This window comes from Labeo rohita, chromosome 18 (genome assembly GCF_022985175.1).
Source record: "Labeo rohita strain BAU-BD-2019 chromosome 18, IGBB_LRoh.1.0, whole genome shotgun sequence".
Lineage (NCBI taxonomy): Eukaryota > Metazoa > Chordata > Actinopteri > Cypriniformes > Cyprinidae > Labeo > Labeo rohita.
Genome location: NC_066886.1, coordinates 2,752,111 through 2,774,445, shown reverse-complemented (window position 1 = coordinate 2,774,445; position 22,335 = coordinate 2,752,111). Strand labels below are relative to the sequence as shown.

General features: G+C 32.2%; 1 protein-coding gene across 2 annotated transcripts in view; it reads left to right on the top strand.

Moving 5' to 3' along the window:
- Nucleotides 1–22,335, top strand: part of LOC127180621 (F-BAR and double SH3 domains protein 2) — a 101,527-nt gene that overhangs the window by 17,836 nt on the left and 61,356 nt on the right. For both annotated transcript variants that reach the window (XM_051134789.1, XM_051134790.1), the window contains exon 3: nt 4,077–4,122. In XM_051134789.1, the coding sequence (XP_050990746.1) occupies nt 4,077–4,122 (46 nt within the window). The remainder of the gene's footprint in view (nt 1–4,076; nt 4,123–22,335) is intronic.

The following is a 22,335-nucleotide window of genomic DNA, read 5'->3' as shown; positions in this document are numbered from 1 at the left end:
ATATTTTAAGTAGTATCTGAATTGAGATACAGTGCATCTGGGCGTCTTCAAAGAAGCCTTTACAGCAACCGTGAACTGGGATGAAATGCCTTAGGTGTGTTCGCTGACCCACAGACCCTCTGAAAGTGAAAAGCGATGAGCAAGCATGTGCGACATACCACACGAAACCTCTTCCCCCATAAACTGTGGCGCTATGTAAGCATCTCGGGCCTGTTTTGATAGGACTCTGGGTCCGGGCCACAGAGGGGTCCTGTAGTTCGGTTTCCTGCGTATTTGGAAGTATTTCTGCGGGGAGGGGGAGGTGCGGAAATTCCTGTCTTGCATAAAAGCAATGTCACAGAGTCCACATACGTACAGGCACTAATCCCGTAAACGTGAACCGGCACCCATAGAATAGGAAGGTCCCAGCTACAATGTTTGCTCGACAAGTTTTAAAACCTGTGTCACAAACTGATTTGTAATTAAAATCAAAGGGTGCAGCTAAGAGATGGGATTATGGGAAAAGGAATTGGAGTCAGCAGAGGGAGGAAAAGCAAAACAAAACAGTATCTTGATGTTTTTTTTGTCATCTTGACTCAGACTGTACTCATTTGTAATGCAGCGAAGGGAGATGGATGCATTGCTCTCAAACCATCAGCTGTCTGGATGCCTTCTGCCCTCTGGCTCGAAAAGCAAACCAGTCATACCAGGAAGAATGTTAAAAACAGCGACTCCATAGCCAACTCATGGTCTGATGTGTGAGGGAGATGAATAACTCAGAATAACTTGCAGCTCAGAGAGCTTGAACTTCAAAAATCACAACTGTGACCCTTGTAATCTTACATTATGATTTAAACTCGACATGAAACCCAAAATGACCCCGTTTGCATATTTATGGTCTTATAAAACTGCACAAAACACACAAAAATTGCACAGTTTTGCACATAATTTAAATGGCAAGTAACATTGAATTAAACATGGATTTTTAAAGTAGAACAACGGAAATATTATTTTCTTGTAAAAAAATTGTAATAATTAAGTTACTGATCCTATATAAGCTGCTGCTGCTGCTTCTTCTGAGCCAAAACTTAGTCAGTATCTCCTAGAGCTTTAAAGATACAACCACCAAACTTGGGTCAGACCTTCAGACTGGTCTGAAGTTAGTTCCTTAACTAACCCGGCTTACGGTTTTCGAAAACCTGTCTATCAAAACCACCTAAAGTCCCACAGACTTTCGTTCACTTTCATATACAAAGAGACATATGGTGCATCTAAGCTGTTTATTGCTATATCAAAGCCTAACTACTCCCTACTTAAAAAACAGCTAAAACCAGCCTAAGCTGAATGGCTGCTTTGGCTGGTGTCCCAGGCTGGTTTTAAAGTGGTTTAAAGTGGTCACTTTCTAGCTGGTCTTAGCTGGCCAAGCTGGGAGACCTGCTAAAAGACCAGCCGAGGTTAAACCAGCTATTTTCAGCTTAAACCAGCTAAGACTAGACAACTAGCCTAGGCTGGTTTTAGGTGGTTTTTACTGAATCAACTGGTTTTAGCTGGTTTAAACATGTTAATCATGCTAGCAACATATTAATCATGCTAGCAACATGTTAATAACATGCTAATTATGTTAGAAACATGCTAGTAACATGCTAGTAACTTGCTAATCATGCTAGTAACATGCTACTAACTTCCTAAACATGTTGGAAACATGCTAGCAGCATGCTAATCATTCTAACAACACGTTAGTAATATGCTAATCATGCTAGAAACATGTGAGCAACAAGCTAGTAACTTGCTAATCATGCTAACAACATGATAGTGACTTGCTAATCATATTAGCAACATTCTAGTAATTTGTTAATCATAACATGCTAGTAACATGTTAATCATGTTAACAACATGCTAGTAACATAATAATCATGTTAAACACATGCTAGCAACATGCTAATCAGGCTATAAACATGTTAGTAACTTGTTAATCATGCTAACAACATGCTGATAACGTTAATTATGTTAGAAACACGTTAGTAACATGCTAGTAACTTGCTAATCTTGCTAGTAGCATGCTACTAACTTGCTAACCATGTTAGAAACATGATAGCAACATGCTAATCATTCTAACAACACGTTAGTAATATGTTAATCATACTAGAAACATGTGAGCAACAAGCTGGTAACTTGCTAATCATGCTAACAACATAATAGTGACTTGCTAATCATATTAGCAACATTCTAGTAATTTGTTAATCATAACATGCTAGTAACATGTTAATCATGTTAACAACATGTTAGTAACATGCTAATCATGTTAAAAACATGCTGGCATCATGTTAACAACATGTTAGCAACAAGGTAGTAATGTTAGCAACATGCTAGTAACATAATAATCATGTTAAACACATGCGAGCAACATGCTAATCAGGCTATAAACATGTTAGTAACTTGTTAATCATGCTAACAACATGCTGATAACATGCTAATTATGTTAGAAACATGTTAGTAACATGCTAGTAACTTGCTAATCTTGTTAGTAGCATGCTACTAACTTGCTAACCATGTTAGAAACATGATAGCAACATGCTAATCATGCTAACAACACGCTAGTACTATGCTAATCATGCTAGAAACACGTGAGCAACAAGCTAGTAACTTGCTAATCATACTAACAACAAAGTGACTTGCTAATCATATTAGCAACATTCTAGTAATTTGTTAATCATGATAACATGCTAGTAACATGTTAATCATGCTAACAACAAGCTAGTAACATGCTAATCATGTTAAAAACATGCTGGCATCATGTTAGCAACAAGGTAATAATGTTAGAAACATGCTAGCAACATGCTAATCATGCTGGCAACATGCTAGTAACATGTTAATCATATTAAAAGCATGTTAGCAACATGCAAATAAGGCTATATACATGTTAGTAACTTGTTAATCACGCTAATAACATGCTAGTAACTTGCTAATCATGCTAGAATCATGCTATTAACTTGCTAATCATGTTAAGAACATGCTAGTAACATGCTAACATTGCAGTCAGCCTATAAAAATGCAAACAACAAGCTAATCTTGTTAAAACATGCTAACAGCATGGTAAATCATGTAAGCAATGTGCTAAATCATGATAGCATCATCAACTTCATACTTTTACAACTGCTTCAAACTTTCAGGCTAGGCTTTCTCAAGCTTTGTTCTCAAACTTTACTCATCTAGTTGTCCTTGTTAGACTTAAAACACTTACCCTAAGGCAAAAAAAAATCTATTTACAAGAATGCTCTAAAACAACTTTCCTTTTTAAGGTGATGTCATCTAGGCCAGACATGCTATTGCTTGGGTATTTAGTTATGGTTTTGCAGTAACTTAATGTTATTTGAAAATTATTGTTTTTTTTTTTTTTTTTTTTTTTTTTTTAACCTTTGTTAAAATATTCTCACTGAGCTGCAGTGATGATATATTTTTCTAGGCCAAGCTGGAAGTAAGCATCCCTCGACAAAATAAACCCAATATGACTTTTTTTAAATTGGCTTTTGGATTACTGCAAAAAATAAGCTCTGCGACCAACAAAGGTTTATGATTCTTACACATTTTGTTCAGCGTGAACATGAACTCAACTTTTATGAACGTTGAAGCCTAAATATGATCGCCAGACATAAAAAGCTACATGCAGGCTATAAACTTAAAGCATTAAGCTGTCGGTCTTTATTTAAAAACATTTTATTAAAAGTCTGAGTTAGATTAGTTTGCAGAAGTGCAGTTGTATGGCTGTGAAAGCGACTGGTGCGTAGATGAGTTTACCTGTTCGGAATGATGATGTTTATTGTCTCTAACAACCTCTGTAGTCCCATTTAGACACATGTTTGCCTTTTTCATGACAAGTAAAAGGTTTTAAAAATCACATGGGGGTTTTACTGATCTATTTTATTTTGTAGATTTAATTATGAAGAGCTTGCGCTTGTGTTCAGCTTTATTACGTTAACATTAAGCGTTTCACCAAAAGCCAATTGACTTCAGAACTGGAAGTGCCAAAATACTCAGATGTAAGCTGATTGTTATTCTTTTGTGGTGTTTGAAAGTTGTGTTTTTCTTTCTAATTGCAGAACCTACAGCCAGAAAAAGGCCACTCTGGAGAGAGATTACGCGCAGGTGAGATTACAGTTTTTGTTTTTCTTGATGATGATGATTGTGTTGATGATGATGTCTGAGGGTTTGTGTGCGTGTTAAGTCTTTTCACCAAAGTCTAGAGTGTTGATTACAGCCCCGTTGCATTGATTTAGATCAGGCTGCAGCCGTTCAAACATTCAGTGCTCTTTTGGGAACCATCAAAACAACAGAAAATCCATCGCCCACCCTGGTTTATCGCTATAATAGGACCACTGGAAGTCTGGTTCTTCCAACATATTATTAAGGAACCTCTAGTGTTTGATAAAACGCTCAATAATCGGGTGGCACTAATGAGCCAGTGTCTTTTGTTTTTTCAGTAAGAATCTGTCAACAGATGATTGATTTCAGCTAATTACTGTAAACCTGTTTGAATTAAGCAGACGTCATGCCAGGAGACTTGTGTCCAAGTGTTTCGAACTTCTGTCGCCTTTGAATGTCGGAAAGTATGCAAAGGTCTTGTGCCAAGTTAAGATTAGCAAAAAAATAAATCAAATTTTAATACATGCACCCTCAAGTGTTTGGTTGAATAGGCAAATCTGATGAGCTTCTGTCTTGTAGTTTGCATTAGGTTTGCTGGTGAATTGTTGGATGCTGAATTATGACTAAGCAGATTGTCTTGCTGATTAATTCAGTTTGTTCGATTGCAAGATATAGCTGATTGCAAATGTGCATGACATTGAGGCATGGTAAAGGTCATAGATTTGATCACAGATAATCAGTCCTTGAAATTATTATAGAGCTCAACTGTTATTACCAGGTTTAAGGTCACTTCATATTTCACAAACACACTTTTTCCATTTATCATGCATTTTGACATTAGGCGTTATGCAGACAGATTTTATTGCCAAGATAATGATTTTTTTTATTGCACCGGTAATATCTTTAGTGCTTGTCAAGAAGATATGCATTCTGCTTTTTCCAGGCATCATTTGAAGTGTATTACACTTGAAGCTGAAGCATTTGCAGACTGTTTTATAGGCTAACAGAATGTTCCAGAAAAGTAAACTGAAATAGCAACTTGAGAAAATGTGTCTGCTTTTGCCGACCTTTGGATGTCCTGCTGTTTGAAGTTTACTTTATGTGGTGAAAATCATGTTTTTAACATTGTCCACGTGTCTGTTTGGTGTTTTTAAAGTGATTAAAACAAACCATGTGTAAATTCGTCAGTCAACACCACTTGAGTGAAATTGGAGCAGGTCTGAGCTGCTGTGAGTGATTGGAGGCGGGCCTAATTAGCATATTCATGAATCCACGTATACTAAATGAGTTAAGGCTGTAGAGTTGTATTCAAACCATTTTAAGGCATGAAAAAATATTTATAGAGGTAGTTCACCCAAAAATGAAAATTGGCATAATTTCCTCATCCACAAGTTGAACACTAAAGAAGATATTTTGAACTATTTAAAAAAAAAAAAGTTGACTTCCTTAGTATTTCATAATACTCAATAATTAGTAGTAAATAATGGCAGAATTTTTATTTTTGGTCGAACTATTCCTTTAAGTGATTAAATAAGTGACTGCAGGGCAAAATATTAATGGAATTATTATATTTAGAGCATTCACAGCATAGGGATGACATTTGCAAATGAAGTCATGCAAATGTTACATCAAAAGAGGTGAATGGATGCATGCTGATCCTGAGATTATATGCCACAGATTATTAATCGCTGGATTAGGAGTTTATATTCTGTGTGGTGTATGGTGGTCCCAAGTAATGATCCAGGCTCTGTGTCAGAGTATTTAGTGCACGACAACACTTAATGAGACAGTATTATAGTGCACAAGCTGTATCAGCCTATAAAGATTTCGCTGTAATGTTTACTGCGGTAGATGTGTTTGCATGGGCATTAAGTTCCATATAAAAAAGGACAAGTAATCAAATGCAATGACGTGCATTTCAGTTAAGTATCTAATTCACTGACTGCATCATCTTATGCACATTATAATGCTATAAACGCAAACGCCCACGTGGTTTTAATGAAGGCGTGCACGCTCGCACGCACCAGATGTATGACACATGGACGAGTATTTGGGCTTTGTGACGAACAGTTTGGTGGATTTGGGTTATAATTAAATTGGAAGATTTTCTTTTTTCCAAAACTGCCTTGTTTTGCTGTATCTTCTAGAAGCTGACGGAAGCGATTTGCGATAAGGTTTATAGGGACTTAACCTTTGACCCCAAACATTCTGAAAGTTTTGTTTGACCTTCCACTGGTTACTTAACCCTTTCATAATTGACTTTCATAAACAAGCTTCTTCATATGACATCAGCCCTTTGTGTAGTTAATGATTTTACAGGCAGGATTTTGTTATGTTGTTAATATTTAACTTGTATTGTATGCCTTAATAATGTTTAATCAGTTTTAGTTTTACTGTATGACACATTTCCATGATCTATTGGACATTATGATGAATCCTGACAGTATTTTGTTTGTTTGTTTGTTTGCTTTGAGTGCATCTCAGTTTGCATACTTTCCAAGCTCTATTATATGCAAAATTGGGATTAGTATATCCTAAATCATAGTGTATTAAAATAGCATGACTATTTTGACTATGACATGGTTTTATATGGATTTTTTTTAATATGCATGGCAAATATTGTGAACAGATTACATGCAATGCAATGCAAAAGAGAGTAAAAACGCATTAATTTTCTCTGTAGGGAAACATTAAGTTTTAAAGTGAAGTCACCTTTATTTTTATTTTATTTTATTTTATTTTATTTATTTTTTTATTTACTCTCTATAACTATTATATAATATATTGTTGTTGCTGTTGCTGTTGTTATTATATTTTTTCTTAATTATTCATTTTTCAGTTAACACTGAAATTTATAATAATAATAATATTTACTATGTTGTTGTTGATGTTAAATAAAAACATTATATATTTTTCTTAAACACTTATTTTTACTATACACTCAAATATTACAATATTTATTTTTAACCTTCATATATTTTTTTAACAACAACAATATAACAGTAATAATAATAATGACAATCATATAAATAATATCAAATATAAATAATATCAAATAATAATATTTACTATGTTGTTGTTAAATAAAAATATATTATATTTTTTATATACAATTTTTTTTTTATATATAATACTTGTTTTTACTCTTCAGATTACATACAATGCAATGCAACAGGGAGAACAGGGAGTAAAAACTCATTTTCTCTGTAGGGAAACAATAATAACTTTTAAAATGTTAAAGTTCAGAGGTTGTAAATTAATCGTATATGCTTTTGTTGAAGCTGTCTGTTTGCAATATTTTATCTTATTTTTAAAATAATTCTGAAAAACTACATTACCCATAATGCTGTATAGAAAATTCCACCAGTCAGAGTTGCAGAGAGCAAATTGCCCCAAAAGAGCTTGCAGGGAACGCCCACTCACATTTAGTACAGTAAAAGATGGAATCACTTTTATAATGCATATTTTGCATACTTTACCTCATAGCTGGTTTGTCTGGTTAAAGCTTAAAACACCATAACAGACTTTTTTGAAAATCTCTAAAGAAAATGATTGGAAAAAATTCTTCTGGATCCAGTGCTGCTGAAAAAGTGGGTGGGCACTCATGCACTATGTTGTTGTTGATTAGCAGAGTACAGCTGAAGGGGGGCGGGGCTTAGAGAGCTCTGCTAAATGGTTCTGATGTTGCCATGGTGACGCTGTCAGTCATTTTCTACCAAAACAAGCCACAATCTAATGGTTCTCTTCAGCTATTTAGGTTGCATAGGTTAATTCCCATTTCTTTGAATGGAGCAGTTTTCGTTTGATTAATAAAATGACTGAAAGTGAGCTTGAGAGCCATCTATTCAGGTCCATGAGGCATTTCTCGAAGTCTTTTATCCTTTATCGCACTTGGCATGCTGGCCTACTCACGGCTCGCACATGAAGTCGGCGCGCTGTGCAGCTGTCCACACAAATAAACATTGTTTTATTGCCCAGGCCTGACGAACAGAGGAACACTTGTTTTTTAAAGAAGAGGGGGTAAGAAAGGGGGCGTGGCTTTGGAGCTGGAGTCAGTTTATCCTGTGAGCTGAGCCAGCGCTCGGATTGATTCGACCGCCATCACAGCTGTGATAAGACATTCAGCATCACCGCTGGGACAGACAGAGAGAGACTGAGACATCCACACTGTAGACTAGAGAGACGCTGAGGAAGATCAGTGTGCGTTGTACCCAACACGTTGCGTGTGCTTTCTTCTACCTAAAATAAACATAAAAAACCCTGGTAAAAATTACAAATTACACATTAAATGAAAAATAAAAAAGGTTTTTCTTTAGGATAATGTGCCATAATGTCAGTAATGTGATTTGACGTTGACTTTAAGAACATTCAGGCCCAAGAAAATGTTAAGTAAGCCTGTTTAATTTTTGAAAAAATATTTTTCAAATTTTCATTTTATTTTATTTTATTTTATTTTATTTTTGCTTTTTATTTTTATTGTATTTAGTTATTTTACTTTATATTTTATTTTTAGTTTTTTTAATTTTATTGTTTTTATTTAATTTTATTATTTTATTTATTTTGTTAATTTTTATTTTATTGTATTGTTTTATTTTATTTTTGCTTTTTAATTTTATTGTGTTTATTTTATTCAATATTTTATTTTATTATTTTATTTTATTTTTGCTTTTTAATTTTATTGTTTATTTTATTTTTTATTTTATTTTATTTAGTTATTTTATTTTATTTTATTTTATTTTAGCACCGTGACATTAATGACATTAACATCTTGTCGTATCCAGACAAAATTTAAAAAATCAAATTAATTTGGATTAAATACTACCTTGTGTACAATGGTAAATACATATTTATTATTATTATTATTATTATTATTATTTTACATTATTATTATTATTATTATTATTATATGTAATAATATTTCTGTATAATATGTTATATTATTATAATTTATAATTATATTTTTCTTAAATACTTGTTTTTTATTTACACTGAAATTACAATTATAATTTGTTTTTGTTACTAATAACAATAGCTATAACAACAGCAATTATTATTATTATTATTTACATTACATATACATAATAACATTTCTTTTCTATTTTTATTTTGTAGTAGTAGTAGTAGTAGTAGTAGTAGTAATACTAATAACATTAATCATTATTATATACACAAAAATAACAATACTGTGTGTATGTATATTTACACACACCCTATATAGCTCGCTGTGTGTGTGTGTGTATAATATTTTGTTTGAAATGTTAATAATATATTTTTTATAGAATATTTAAAAAATCTGTATTTTTTTTAAATATATTTTGTATAAAATATTCATTTTTTTAATGAAATTATACATATTGACAGCAGCAAATCCTAATGCTTTTAAATAGACTAAGGCAAAAAATCATTTATTCATAATATTGTATCAAATATGTAATTAGGACAGTTTTTGTGAGATGATTGTATAGCAGCCTTACTGTTTTTCTAAAGCAGGAACCAAAAAAAAAAATCTTTAAGTGCTAAATGTACTTTTCAAGTAAGTATATTCTTCAAGTACAGTATAGTTCAGATCAGAGCGTTGCATTGACCTCGTGTGACTCTCTGGGCGGGCTGGAAGGATAAATGGATATTGCTAGATCTCTTTCTACTGGAGCGTATCTGGATAGCGCTGTAACAGATGGAGAAACTCACTCTCTCTCTTTACTATTCTCTGTCCTTCTCTTTCTGTTCTTCGGCTCTAATGAGTTGCCCGTGCGCTGCTGGCTCCTGATGCGGAGAAAAGGCAGGATGACAGGATGAAGGGCGAGAGATTGGGAGAGGAGTGATGAGTGCAGGGGGTTTGAGAGACTTCATTCTGCCTGACACATCGCATGAACTCACATCACGCAGTGCAAGTGTACATTAGACATGCCTGACACATATGCACATGTCTCCAAACACCTGCACAGGAGCTCCGTACCTGACCTAAAGCTGGAAAATACGATCCTATAATCTATATCATACTGATTACTGCTGTTAATGAAGTATCACTAACTATTGCTTCTCATATTTAGCTTTAGGGGTGTAATACTCATTTTTTACTTTACATTGAAATAATAATATTTATTCTTCTGATATTTATTAATTGTAATTATAAATACTAATTATAAATATTTATACATTTTTAAAAATAATAACTATTATAAATATTATTTACTATGTTGTTTCTTGTGGTTGTTGTTGTTTTTATGAAATGTTATTATAGATTTTTTTAAATACTTATTTTTATTATACATTTAAATATATTATTTTTCTAATTTACCTTTGTATTTGTATTTATTAGTATTAATAATAATAATAATAATAATTATTATTATTATTATTATTATATTAAGATTATATTTTCTTAAATACAATTTTTTTACTTAACACTGAAATATTACAATAATTTAATATTTTGTTTTAATATTGATAGTGGTCTGGTTTAATATTGGTAGTATTTGGCAGTACTAGCAGTAATATAATACTAAATAATAATAATAATAATAATATTTGCCATGTTCATTAAAAATATAATATATAATATAATATAATATAATATATTACAGATTTTTCTAAAGTACTTTTTTTTACTGTGCATTTAAACATTACAATATTTCTTATTTGCCTATATACATTTTATTTATTAACAACAACAATATTGTTTATTATTATTATTATTTTATTTTTTTTACTTTACCCTGAAATATCATAATAGTAATAATTTATATTTTGTTTAACATCGGTAGAATTTGGTAGTTGTGGTAACAATATATTATTATTATTAGTAGTAGTAGTAGTAGTATTAGTATTAGTATTATTACAGTCACATTCATATATAATTTCAACATTTTGGGTAAAATTTTGCCCTACACAGAAGCAGCAGATCTTAAACTTTAAAAAAAAAAAAAAATTAAATCACAATTGGAGTTTTGATCAGAAAAACTGCTGTTAGATTTTTCCACGAACTGTGCAGCCATGCCTTGTCTTATTATTAGCTATTTAACCCTGATATTTAATAAAAAATAATTATTTGCACGTCAGTTGGGCTATACCGGCTGTTGTGTAAAATGAACTAAAAGGCAAAGTGGGTTAGCATTATCCAGTAGCCTAGATAATGGATAAAGCAAATGGATATTGCTTAAAAAATAGCCAAATAGTTATATTTCCACTTTTCCACTTTCAGCTCTCATTAGTCTCCCACAGTCTCACAGTTGCATCAGTTCTGGGCCTCACTCATCCATCTAGAGCTGTTTCCAATAGATTTGCTTGCATTTGCACAACCTGTTCTGCCAGTGTAATTAAATGGCATTTGTGAGGACGTCCATTGGGAATGGGTGAAATCTGGCACGTCCAGCAGGAGCAGACCGGGCTTTTGAACCTTTGGCCTTCATAATATGTAGATCACAAGCCCCCCGTGTAGGCAGAACTCAAAGCTAATTGCTGGTCACGTGTGGGAGGAAGGTCATGAAGTACTAAACTTTGACGCATAACTTTTCCCACACCATTTGTAAGCACCCTAGCAACATGCTAACATGGTGGCATTGAGTGTCAGATCCACTGTAGACTTGCTCAGGCACCAACCACAAATCACTGAGAGTTGAAAAAGCTTCTTGAGCGGTTTACGAAGATTATGTGCTTGTGCATGTGTAAATATTGAGGGTAAATACAGGATTATATTTGTGTCTGCATGCATCAGATCTCACACAGCTGATTTGTCTGACTGTGTGAGAGAAAAGAGAGATTGTGCAGTGTGAGATCTCCAACATCTCAGTAGGAAAACATGCCTCTGTTTACTCCAAAACCTACCTATACATACAATTCACTGCAGTTTTAGCAAAAATGAACATTAGTGGCAGTAAAACATCAGCGACTTGTATTCGTTTCACACAAATTATGATTTCAGGGGCAGATTATTATTTAATAAAGAATATTTGCATGCACAATAATATGTTCTGACCTCAGAATGATTTTACCATAGTTTGTGTTTTGTAAGATAATGCATTTTGATGTTTACATCAAATAGCTAGTTCCATATGCATGCTTTTTCTGATGTAGTAAACTTGCTTGGTAACGCACCCGGTATTGCATTTGCGATGCAGAGCACTTAAGAGCGCTCAAGTCTTAAAAGTCTCAAAAAGTTATATGCCTTATATGCAAAGTATACATGCATTGCTTCCTAAGAATTTGGCCAAAATATGCTATTGTAAACTTTTACATCAGGAACAAATGTATATAATATAACAAAGCATTACCTGGAACTTAAGAAAAGTCACATTTTAAATCACTATTAAAATTTTAAAAGACAAATTGCAGTTATTTTAGTCTTTATTTTAGTAATTTTGTGTCATTTTTGTAATTTTTATTACAGGTTGGTTTACAAATGGATTAAATTAAATCAAATAATTTACTTCTTATAGTTTTTTATTTCACTTTGTTTTTTATTTTGAGTTATTTTAGTACTTCAAGTTGATATATTTTTTATAGTTTTTATTCATATTTTTTAATAAAAATATTAATATTTAGTTTTTCTTTTTATATTTTTGTTTTAATTTTCAGTTAATTTTATTATGGTTTGGCATTTTTATTAGTTTTTTTAATATGTGTGTAGTTATTACGTTAGTTTTAGTTTTAGTTATTTTAGTATTTAAAGCTAAACTAAATTAAAATGAGCAAAAATGGAACAGAAATGAATTAGTTTTTATTTTTATGTTTTTGCACTTTAATTAAGTAATTCTGTGTTTTTGTCATTTTTATGATTTTTTTTTTTTTAATATGGCTGTTTAATGTTATTAATTATATCAGTCTTAGTTTTAGTTATTTTAGTATTTTCAAGCTAAACTAAACAAAAATGAGCAAAAATGAAACCGAAAATCAATTATAGATTTTATAAATGACTTTTTATTTTTATATTTTTGCATTTTAATTTTTTAAGCAATTTTTGTTTTGTAATTTTTTTTAAATTTTTGTTTTTATAACTGTGAAGTTTTTATGATGTCAGTTTTAGTACTTAAAGTTAAGCTAAACAAAAAAAAGCAAAAATTAAATAAGAATAGTTTTTATTTATACTTTGAATTAGTTTTTACTTTTATATTTTTGCATTTAAATTGTAAGTAATTATGTATTTTATGTCTTTTTACCTGTTTTTAATTGTCAGTCTAAGTTTTAGTTATATTAGTACTAAACAAAAATGAGCAAAAATGAAACAAAAAATAAAAAGAGGGCTGCACTCTCTTTCTCTCTCTCTTCCCACCATCTTTCTTTTCCCCACGGACACATTGGTCTGTAATTAAAGGTTTTAATATTTCCCTCTTTTCACTTGAATCTAGTTATTCTCAGCAGGATTGTGACACTCATCTGTCAGCTGTAATTATCACGCCAATAATCTCTCCCTATTACAGTTGGGCATGTCAACATTACTCATCAGGCCCTTCAGATGTGGCTTTATCTCCACGTTCACTAACCGCGGTGAGATCGCAATAAACCAGCCGCAGCAGTTCAGAAATGCATCTTTCGCGAGCAGCGCTGGAATGCACAGCCTTTTCCATCCTTCTCGCCAGCTGAGACACAATCGGCCTGACGTCCGCAGTGCAGCTCTCCCCCCTTCACGCGCGCTCCTCCAATCCCCCTCGCTCTCGCGCTCCCCTTCCTGGGAAAGTCTCCGGGAAAGGTCTTGCATTTGCATAATCGTCTTTAGTGCCATTGTGGGCGGGCTCTCGGGGAGAGCGGCAGCCGCTACTGGTCGGCTCGGCCACCTGTCCAGAACAAATCAAGCGGCTCTTTGTGCGGCGTCCGGCCCCCTCCCTGCTCGCGCTCACATCCACATGCTAATGAATAAATTGATTAAATATGACTTAGATGGACAAAAGAGAACCATTAGTCTGTTAATGAGAGCCCATAGGGTTTATTTGCTGGAGTATCACGATAAATTGCGATGTATTAATCGGTTTCATTTGTTTAACTAAATATGTGTCTCATTGATCGCATTCTTCTAAAAATTTATCCTGCGTATTTGTAGCCACAACTCAATGCAATTATCCCTACATTTATTGACTTTTCTATAAAAATGACGTCATAATAAGTCACTTCTGCTCATCAAGTCTGGATTTATTTGATTAAAAATACAGTGAAAATAGTGAAATATGTGACCCTGGACCACACAACCAGTCTTAAGTCGCTGGGGTATATTTGTAGCAATAGCCAAAAATACATTGTATGGGTCAAAATTATTGATTTTTCTTTTATGGCAAAAATCATTAGGAAATTAAGTAAAGATCATGTTCCATGAAGATATTTTGTAAAATCCCTACTGTAAATATATTAAAACTTAATTTTGAAAAATTGACCCTTATGACTGGTTTTGTGATCTACGTTCACATATTGTTACACTGTAAAATAGCTGTTGTCTATTGTAATATATTGTATATTTGCAATTTATTTTTGTGATTCAAAGCTGAGTTTTCAGCATCATTATTCCAGTCTTCAGTCACACGATCCTTCAGAAATCATTCTAATATTCCGATTTGCTGCTCAAGAAACATTTCTTATTATTATTAATGTTGAAAACAGTTGAGATGCTTCATATTTTTGTAGAAGCTGTGATGCATGTTATTTTTTAGGGTTCTTTGAATAAAAATAGAAGAGTATTTATTTAAAATATTTGAAATAGAAAATGTCTTATAATGTGATAATAATGGTTACGTATTAAAATGTTCTATATAACATAATTATGTAATTATATAAATATATATATAATATATATATATATATATATATATATATATATATATATATATATATATATATGTATATATGTATATATATATATATATATATATATATATATATATATATATATATATATATATATATATATATATATATATATATATATATATATATATATATATATATATATAAATAATTACATTTTAAAATACATTTTAAGCAATTTTAATTAAAATAATATTACTGACCCAAACATTTTGTGTTCCAAACAATGGTTGATGCTTTTTGTGATTATTTGAGAAACTTACAATAACTTCAAAATCTTTTTGTAGTTTTTAAATTATTTTAAACTGAATTTTAAAAATTCAAAATTAGTGGTACAGTTCAAAATTTGCACCAATGCTGCTAGGGTGTTTTTGGTTTCCAAAGCTGATTTGTGAAATATTCAGTCTTTAGATATGGTTTATGTTTTTTTTTTTTTTTTTTTTTTTTTGGACATTTTTATCATCTATCATGCAAAAAAAAAATGCAAGTCTGATTCCATGGAAAACTAATAGCATCTTTCCTCACCAAGCTGCAGCTTTGATTTGTCGTTCATGTTTGCTGTATGTCTGTGTAAGCGGACGTGTCTGTTTGTATGTACTGTTCGTATACAGCAGTCCTTCATGAATATGAAGCATGGTGAGAGTGAGTTACAGTCTGGCTCAGGGACAAACATATGTCAGGAATCTGCAAACAGCCTGACAGCACATCCTTACAGGCCAGCGTTCGCTGGAGACGGCAAACATGCTCACACGGAGGTTTAAAGACCTGACGTGCTGACAGGTACAGACAAACCTGCAGACAGTACATGGACTAGAGCAGGCTGTTTGAGTCACTAGAGGGGCGTTCACATTGACGCAAATTAAACCGCTGGAGGTCACCGAGTTGCTGTGCTGCTGGGTTAGGTAGGCGTTCACACTGCTGTATCCAAATATATATTATTTATATCTATTTCATTTTTTTTAAAGTACTGAATACTTATATTCAGCAAGGATGCATTAAATTGATCCAAATTGACAGTAAAGGCATTTTTTAACAATTTATTTCTCATCTGAGAGCAAAAACAAAACATTTTTGAGAAGATTTTGCGGTTATTTAGAGTTTAGTATTTTTTATTTTTTTTGGGTTGTTTATTATTTTTTGAAAAAATAGAATAATTTTGTTCAGCAAGGATGCGTTAAATTAATCAAAAGTGACAGTAAAGACATTAGTTAACAAATTATTTCTCATCTGAGTGCAAACAAAAGAAGATTTGGCAATTATTTTTGATTGTTTATAATTTTTTGAAAGAAATTAACAACTTATTCAGTAAGGAAGTTATTTTTTTATCTGAGAGTAAAAAAAACATTTTTAAATACTTTTATTTAGAAAGGATGTGTTAAATTGATCAAACGTGACAGTAAAGACATTAACAAATTATTTCTCACCTGAGAGCAAAAACAAAAAGTTCTTGAGAAGATTGTGTGATTATTTTCAGATGTTTATAATTTTTTTTTTGAAAGAAATGAATACTTTTATTCAGCAAGGATGCATTAAATTGATTAAGAGTGACAGTAAATACATTTTTTTAAAAATTATCTCATATGAGATTAAAAACGAAAAGTTTTTAAGAAGATTTTAAGGTGTTTATTTATTTTTTTTTTTTTTTTTAAAAATGAATAATTTTATTCAGCAAAAATACATAAAATTGATCAAAAGTGACAGTAAAGACCAACTTATTTCTTATATCTGAGAGCAAACAAGAAAAAAAATGTTTTTTGAGATAATGTTTTGCAGTTAATGTGACCATATAAAAAAAGATTGGTGTCAGAAATATATTTTTTGAAGATATTACTGCTTTTACTCAGTAACGATGTGTTAAATTGATCAAAAGTGACAGTCAAAACCGTAATAATGTTACAAATGATTTCTATTCCAAATAAATTCTGTTCTTTTGATCTTTCTGTTCATCACAGAACCCTGAAAAATAAAATATATCATGGTTTCCACAAAAATATGAAGCAGCACAACTGTTTTCAACATTGATAATAATCAAAAAAGTTTTAGAAGCGGCAAATCATTATATAAGAATGATCTCTGAAATATCATATGACACCGAAGACTGGAATAATGATGCTGAAAATTCATAAATTGCATTTTCTAATAGGAAACACATTCAAAACTGTAATAATATTGCACAATATTACTGTTTGCAAATTGTATTTTTGTTGGTGAACAGAGGAGATTCAGCCCTAATTACTTCTCAGGGGAAGCAATTTTGTGAAAGTTCTCTCCTTTAGAGATGAAGAATGTTTTATTTATTTTATTAATGCTCAGCTGTAGCAATGAGGATTACGTAAATATATTATTAAAGGCGCATTAGAATTGTTGACTTCATGGGAAAATAAGCTAAATGTGATGTTGATGTGAAGTTGCTAAGATTATGAAATGCATTAATCCGGTTTGCGTCAGTGGGGTTCTATGTCTCAGGTACACACCTCTCTCTCTCTCTCTCTCTCTCTCTCTCTCTCGCACTCTCAGTCGTGACTCGGCTTACATCAGCATCAGTGGATTTTGTAATCCTGCAGCTGAACGCCAGCGAGGAGATGATGTCATGGTTTGGGGTGAAGCCCGTCTCCTCCGGATGGCATCATCAATCACGCTTCAGGGTGGTTCTGACACAACTAGAGGGAAAGTTGAGGAAGAAAGTGACTAGAGGGTGATAAAGGGAGGTGGATAGACAGACGGACCTCCTGTAGAGTGTGAGAACAAATACGAGGGATTGTGCGTTGCCGTTTGTTGTGATGCCCGGCTGTCTGTGTGTGTGTGTGTGTATGTCTGAGCAGCAAAGCTGATAATAGCCCTTTTAAAAAGGCCGTAAAACACATTAAGCTCCAGCACAGTGGAGCCAGATGCTCTTCCAGGTACAGAGACGGAGCCAAGTGTGCATCAGTACGTCAGGGAGACGGTAGGACGGACCCTCTGGAGGTCACAGAGGATATTTTTGTACTTCTGCATGAGAATCACTTTTTATTAAGTCGGCCTTTATAATTTGCACATGTCTCTAAACGTAATGTGGAAAATGAATTGTTTGGTTGTTTTACTCGTTGGTCAGACAGTCTCTTTCTGGCTGTGTTTTCTGCCTAGAATAAACAACGCTGCAAACAAGATTTTATGCCAGTATTTAAAACTCTAAGTTAGACTGCTCTGTCCCTAATCAAATCAACTTTTGCACATGATGAACACTTGGCTTGACCCTCTTTTACATCCTTAAATTTATTACGGTCTATACAGGCTCCATACTGTTTTCTGCCAAAATAAAATCTCAGCCATAAATATTAGTTTTGTAATTTTACAATTGTACTGTCAATAAAATTATTATTATTTACTATATTTTTACATATTATTCTTAAATATTATATTTTCATTTTACTGTGAAATATTACAATTATAACTTTTTTGTTGTAATAATAATTAAGCAAAAATACTAATGCTAATTAAATTACTATATATATATTTTTTATATTCTTAAATACTTATTTTTTAAATATTTGTAATTATTTTTAATAAATAAGCTAAATGAAAAATAATAAAAATAATAAATTATTAAACTATTATTTTTTTAAGATATGTAAAAATTTAGTTTATTATTATTATTATTATTTAAGAATATGTATAAATGTAGTAATTTATTATTGTTGTTGTTTTTGCTTGATTATTATTAAAATAAAAATAAAAACATGAAAATAAAGATATTACAATTGTAATATTTCACTGTAAAATGAAAATATTTAAGAATAATATGTAAAAAAATATATTTATTATAAAAATAATAATTATTATTATTATTATTTAACAATATGTAAAATGGTCATTTATTATTATTGTTGTTGTTATTAATTTTGCTTGATTATTAATATAACAAAATGATAATAAATAAAGAATAATATGTAAAAATATATATTTAATAATAATAATAATAATAATAATAATAATTATTATTATTATTATTATTATTATTATTATTATTATATTGATAAAAAAATTTCAAAAAATTTTCGGCCAAGCCCTAAAAACAAGCACAGCAAATCTGAAGGTTTTTTTTCCCAAATTACATTTGTTTTTTCCCAAATTGTGAAGTCTGAATTACTATATGTACTATATCTGGTGTTTCAAAGTCGGTGTGCATATTTTTGGGCTAATGTTTTATGATAAAATTACCCACATCCCCTTGCAGAAATTTAAGACTTTGATTTCCTTCAGAATAAGAGCCATATATATTAAAGTAGCAATTTTGACCACATTCGAAGGGGCCATTCACACAGAATGTGCTTTTGCGGTTTAACCGCAGGGCAGTGGAACCAAAAAAATTGTTTTTTAAAAACTTTTAATGCGAGTGCTGTGTTTTTTAGAATGCTGTGTCATGTGAGACACTGCAAAAGACTCAAGATTGCAACAGCTCAGATTTACATAAAAAACAGAGGAAAAGCAGTGCAGTGAAATGCAAAAATCATGGCCTTTAGCATTTTAGATGCTTACAGTATGTGACAGAAGTCTATGCAATTGAGACACATTTAAAATGCGGTACTTTCTGATTTTTTTTTTTATGTATGCTTAAACTTTGAGTATTTAGTTGAAGTGTGTGAGTTAGAGTTGAATCTATGCAGGTTGACTCTTGGTAAAAGATGGGCGGGAAAGGGGCTGTCGCCATAGAAACGTGAGGGGTCAGAGTCGGGGTGCGTGTTGTTTTGTTTTTGTTTTCTGGAGCAGGTCATTCCAAGGCCAGATGTCTCAATCAGGTCCGTTCCCGCCCTTGCCGTTTAAAGACTCTCTCCTTGCATAGGAATTTTCATCACGTAAAGCAACACAACACATGCTTCCCCCCCCACCCGCTGCGTCTTACTGTATTAATCAGAATGACAAAGCGTAAAATGGCCACGATCGATTCTCACACTCCTTTGTGAGAGGCGCTGGCACACTTTAATAGCGTTTTAATGTGCCGTGTCTCCATTAAAACTCTGATAATGTGGCAGCGCCGGCCCCAAGGACAGATCGCTTCCAACAGGCCGGGTGTGATGTGTAGACGTATGAGCTCGCTGGAGGCGTCCGATAATGTGTGTGGTCTTTGAGACGGTTGCGTTTGGTGTTAATTTCGAGTTTGCGCAGAGGGATTCGACACGTGGGCCAAATCCAAGCGCAGTTTCTGTTCCTGCCAGAAAACCAGTGCTGTTTTAGTGTCTGTTTGGACTCGAACCAGAGCGGCTCTTTTTGCAGAGCGATGCGTTTGGGGTTCGTATCTCTCAGAGGGGTCATTAAATCGTGGGCCAAGAGGTCAGAGGTCACGGGGTGAAAGGCGGACCAGAGGTTTGGTCAGTGTCGCACTAGGTCTCCAGACTCTTTCTGAGCCCTTTTGCATCTTCTGCACTTGTTGATTTATAGTTGTTTGCCTTGTGCTGCGTTTTAGTATTGCTATTAATTAAAGCACTAAAAGTGCTTTGTTTTTTTTTTTTTTTTTTTTTTTTTACTTAAAAGCCTAAATATTATGTTTTAGGGACCTGAGACATTTCTAGAGTCCATGATGGACTCTCTTGACTCTCTTGGCCAGTAACTGAATAATATGCTGACAACCAATCAGAACACATTTGGAACTGCATAGCAACACCCTGGCAACAACCGAAAATCAGAAATGGCTCGTTTTCATTCTAAAGCAGCAGTGAGTGTTTGAACCTTCTGTAATAGTTTCATATGAGTCCCTCAGTTGTCCTCAGTGTGGAAGGTGGATCTTAAAATCATACAGTCATTGTTGGAAAGGGTTCAAATACACAAAAACGAATTTGTGAGACCTGAAGGATTTTTATGAAGAACTGTGGGCAGTTTAACTGTTCAGGACGAACTAGGGACTCATGAACAACTATCACTAAACAGAAAAAGTAGAAGAAATACAGCTGTGGATTATTCAGGTAACAACACAGTATTAAGAATTAAGTGTATGTAAACTTTTGAACAGGGTCATTTTTATAAATTCTGCTATTATTTTCTGTTGTGAAACATCTTTTATGTGAAATATCTTATTCAACTCAGTACTAAGTAAAAAAATAACATGCATTTTTAATGATCGCTCTTATTTTGGTAAAATAATTAACATTTTGCAGATTCTGCAAGTGTATTTGTAGTGTTTTATACAGTATAGACTGTTTTAAAGCAGCTTTGCATTAATAAAACAGGAAAATAATGTTAATGTAAAATTTAGTTTAATTTAGTTTAATGTTGATTTTATAAAAAAAAAAAAGTTTTTTGTTCTTAATATTGGGGATGTAAAAACGCATTCATTTATAGCAATAGAATCCGTACAATGAAAAATTACCGTTTTATTCAAGCTTTTTGTTGCTGTTCAAAAGTTTTGAGTCTCTTAATTTTTTTTTCCAAACAAATTAATACTTTTATTAAGCAAGGATGCATTAAATTGATCAAATGTGACAGTAAAGACTTTTATAATGTTATAAAAGATTTCTATTTCAAATAAATGCTGTTCTTTTGGACTGTCTATATATCAAAAATTCCTGAAAAATAAAATGTATCTTGGTTCCCACAAAAATATGTGATGCGATCTAGGAAAACCCAACACATGGTGATAATTTACCTTTTTTAGGTTTTGATACCATATGAAAGCTGGGTTCAAGCCCTTTCCAAAACTGTTATTTTGTTGAACGTAACCAAAGTTATGGCTATTTTAAGTTGGCTGATAGCAATGATTTTCCAGAATGGAATTTCGGAGAATGTGAATTGATACACCTTTATTAAATATGTTATGTGTTTTTTTTTTTTGTTTGTTTTTTTTTTAGGTTAAATGTTTTTGTGGTGTTAAGGGAAAGCACCTCAGAAGCACGTTCTTAACATAAGAGAAAGACACAGTCATTTCTGCTTGCTGCAATAAATAATTTTTTTCTGCACTAAACAAGTGAATTTTGCAGAGATATTTACAGAGATAATAGACAAGATGTTATAGAATAATAAATTAATGAAACCTAATTTTTACCAAAAAAAAAATTACATTTTGACCTATTTTTCGAATTTCCTGGAAACGACCAAGCGCGACATGCGACAGGTTTTCCCAGATCACATCACATATAAAGCAGCACCACTGTTTTCAACATTTATATTAATAAAAAATGATAAATTAGAATGATTTCTGAAGGATCATGTGACACTGAAGACTGAAGTAATGATGCTGAAAATTCAGCTTTACATCACAGGAATAAATTGCATTTTACAATATATTCACATAGAACAGTTATTTTGAATTGCAATAATGTTTCAGAATTTTTCTGTATTTTTTTTTTTTTTTTTTTATCAAAGATACTTCTTTCTTTCAAAAACTATACTGTAAATAGCAATTTTGAAGTTTGCATATGTTTTAGTTAACAGTTTTTCAATAGTTTTAATAATTTTTTC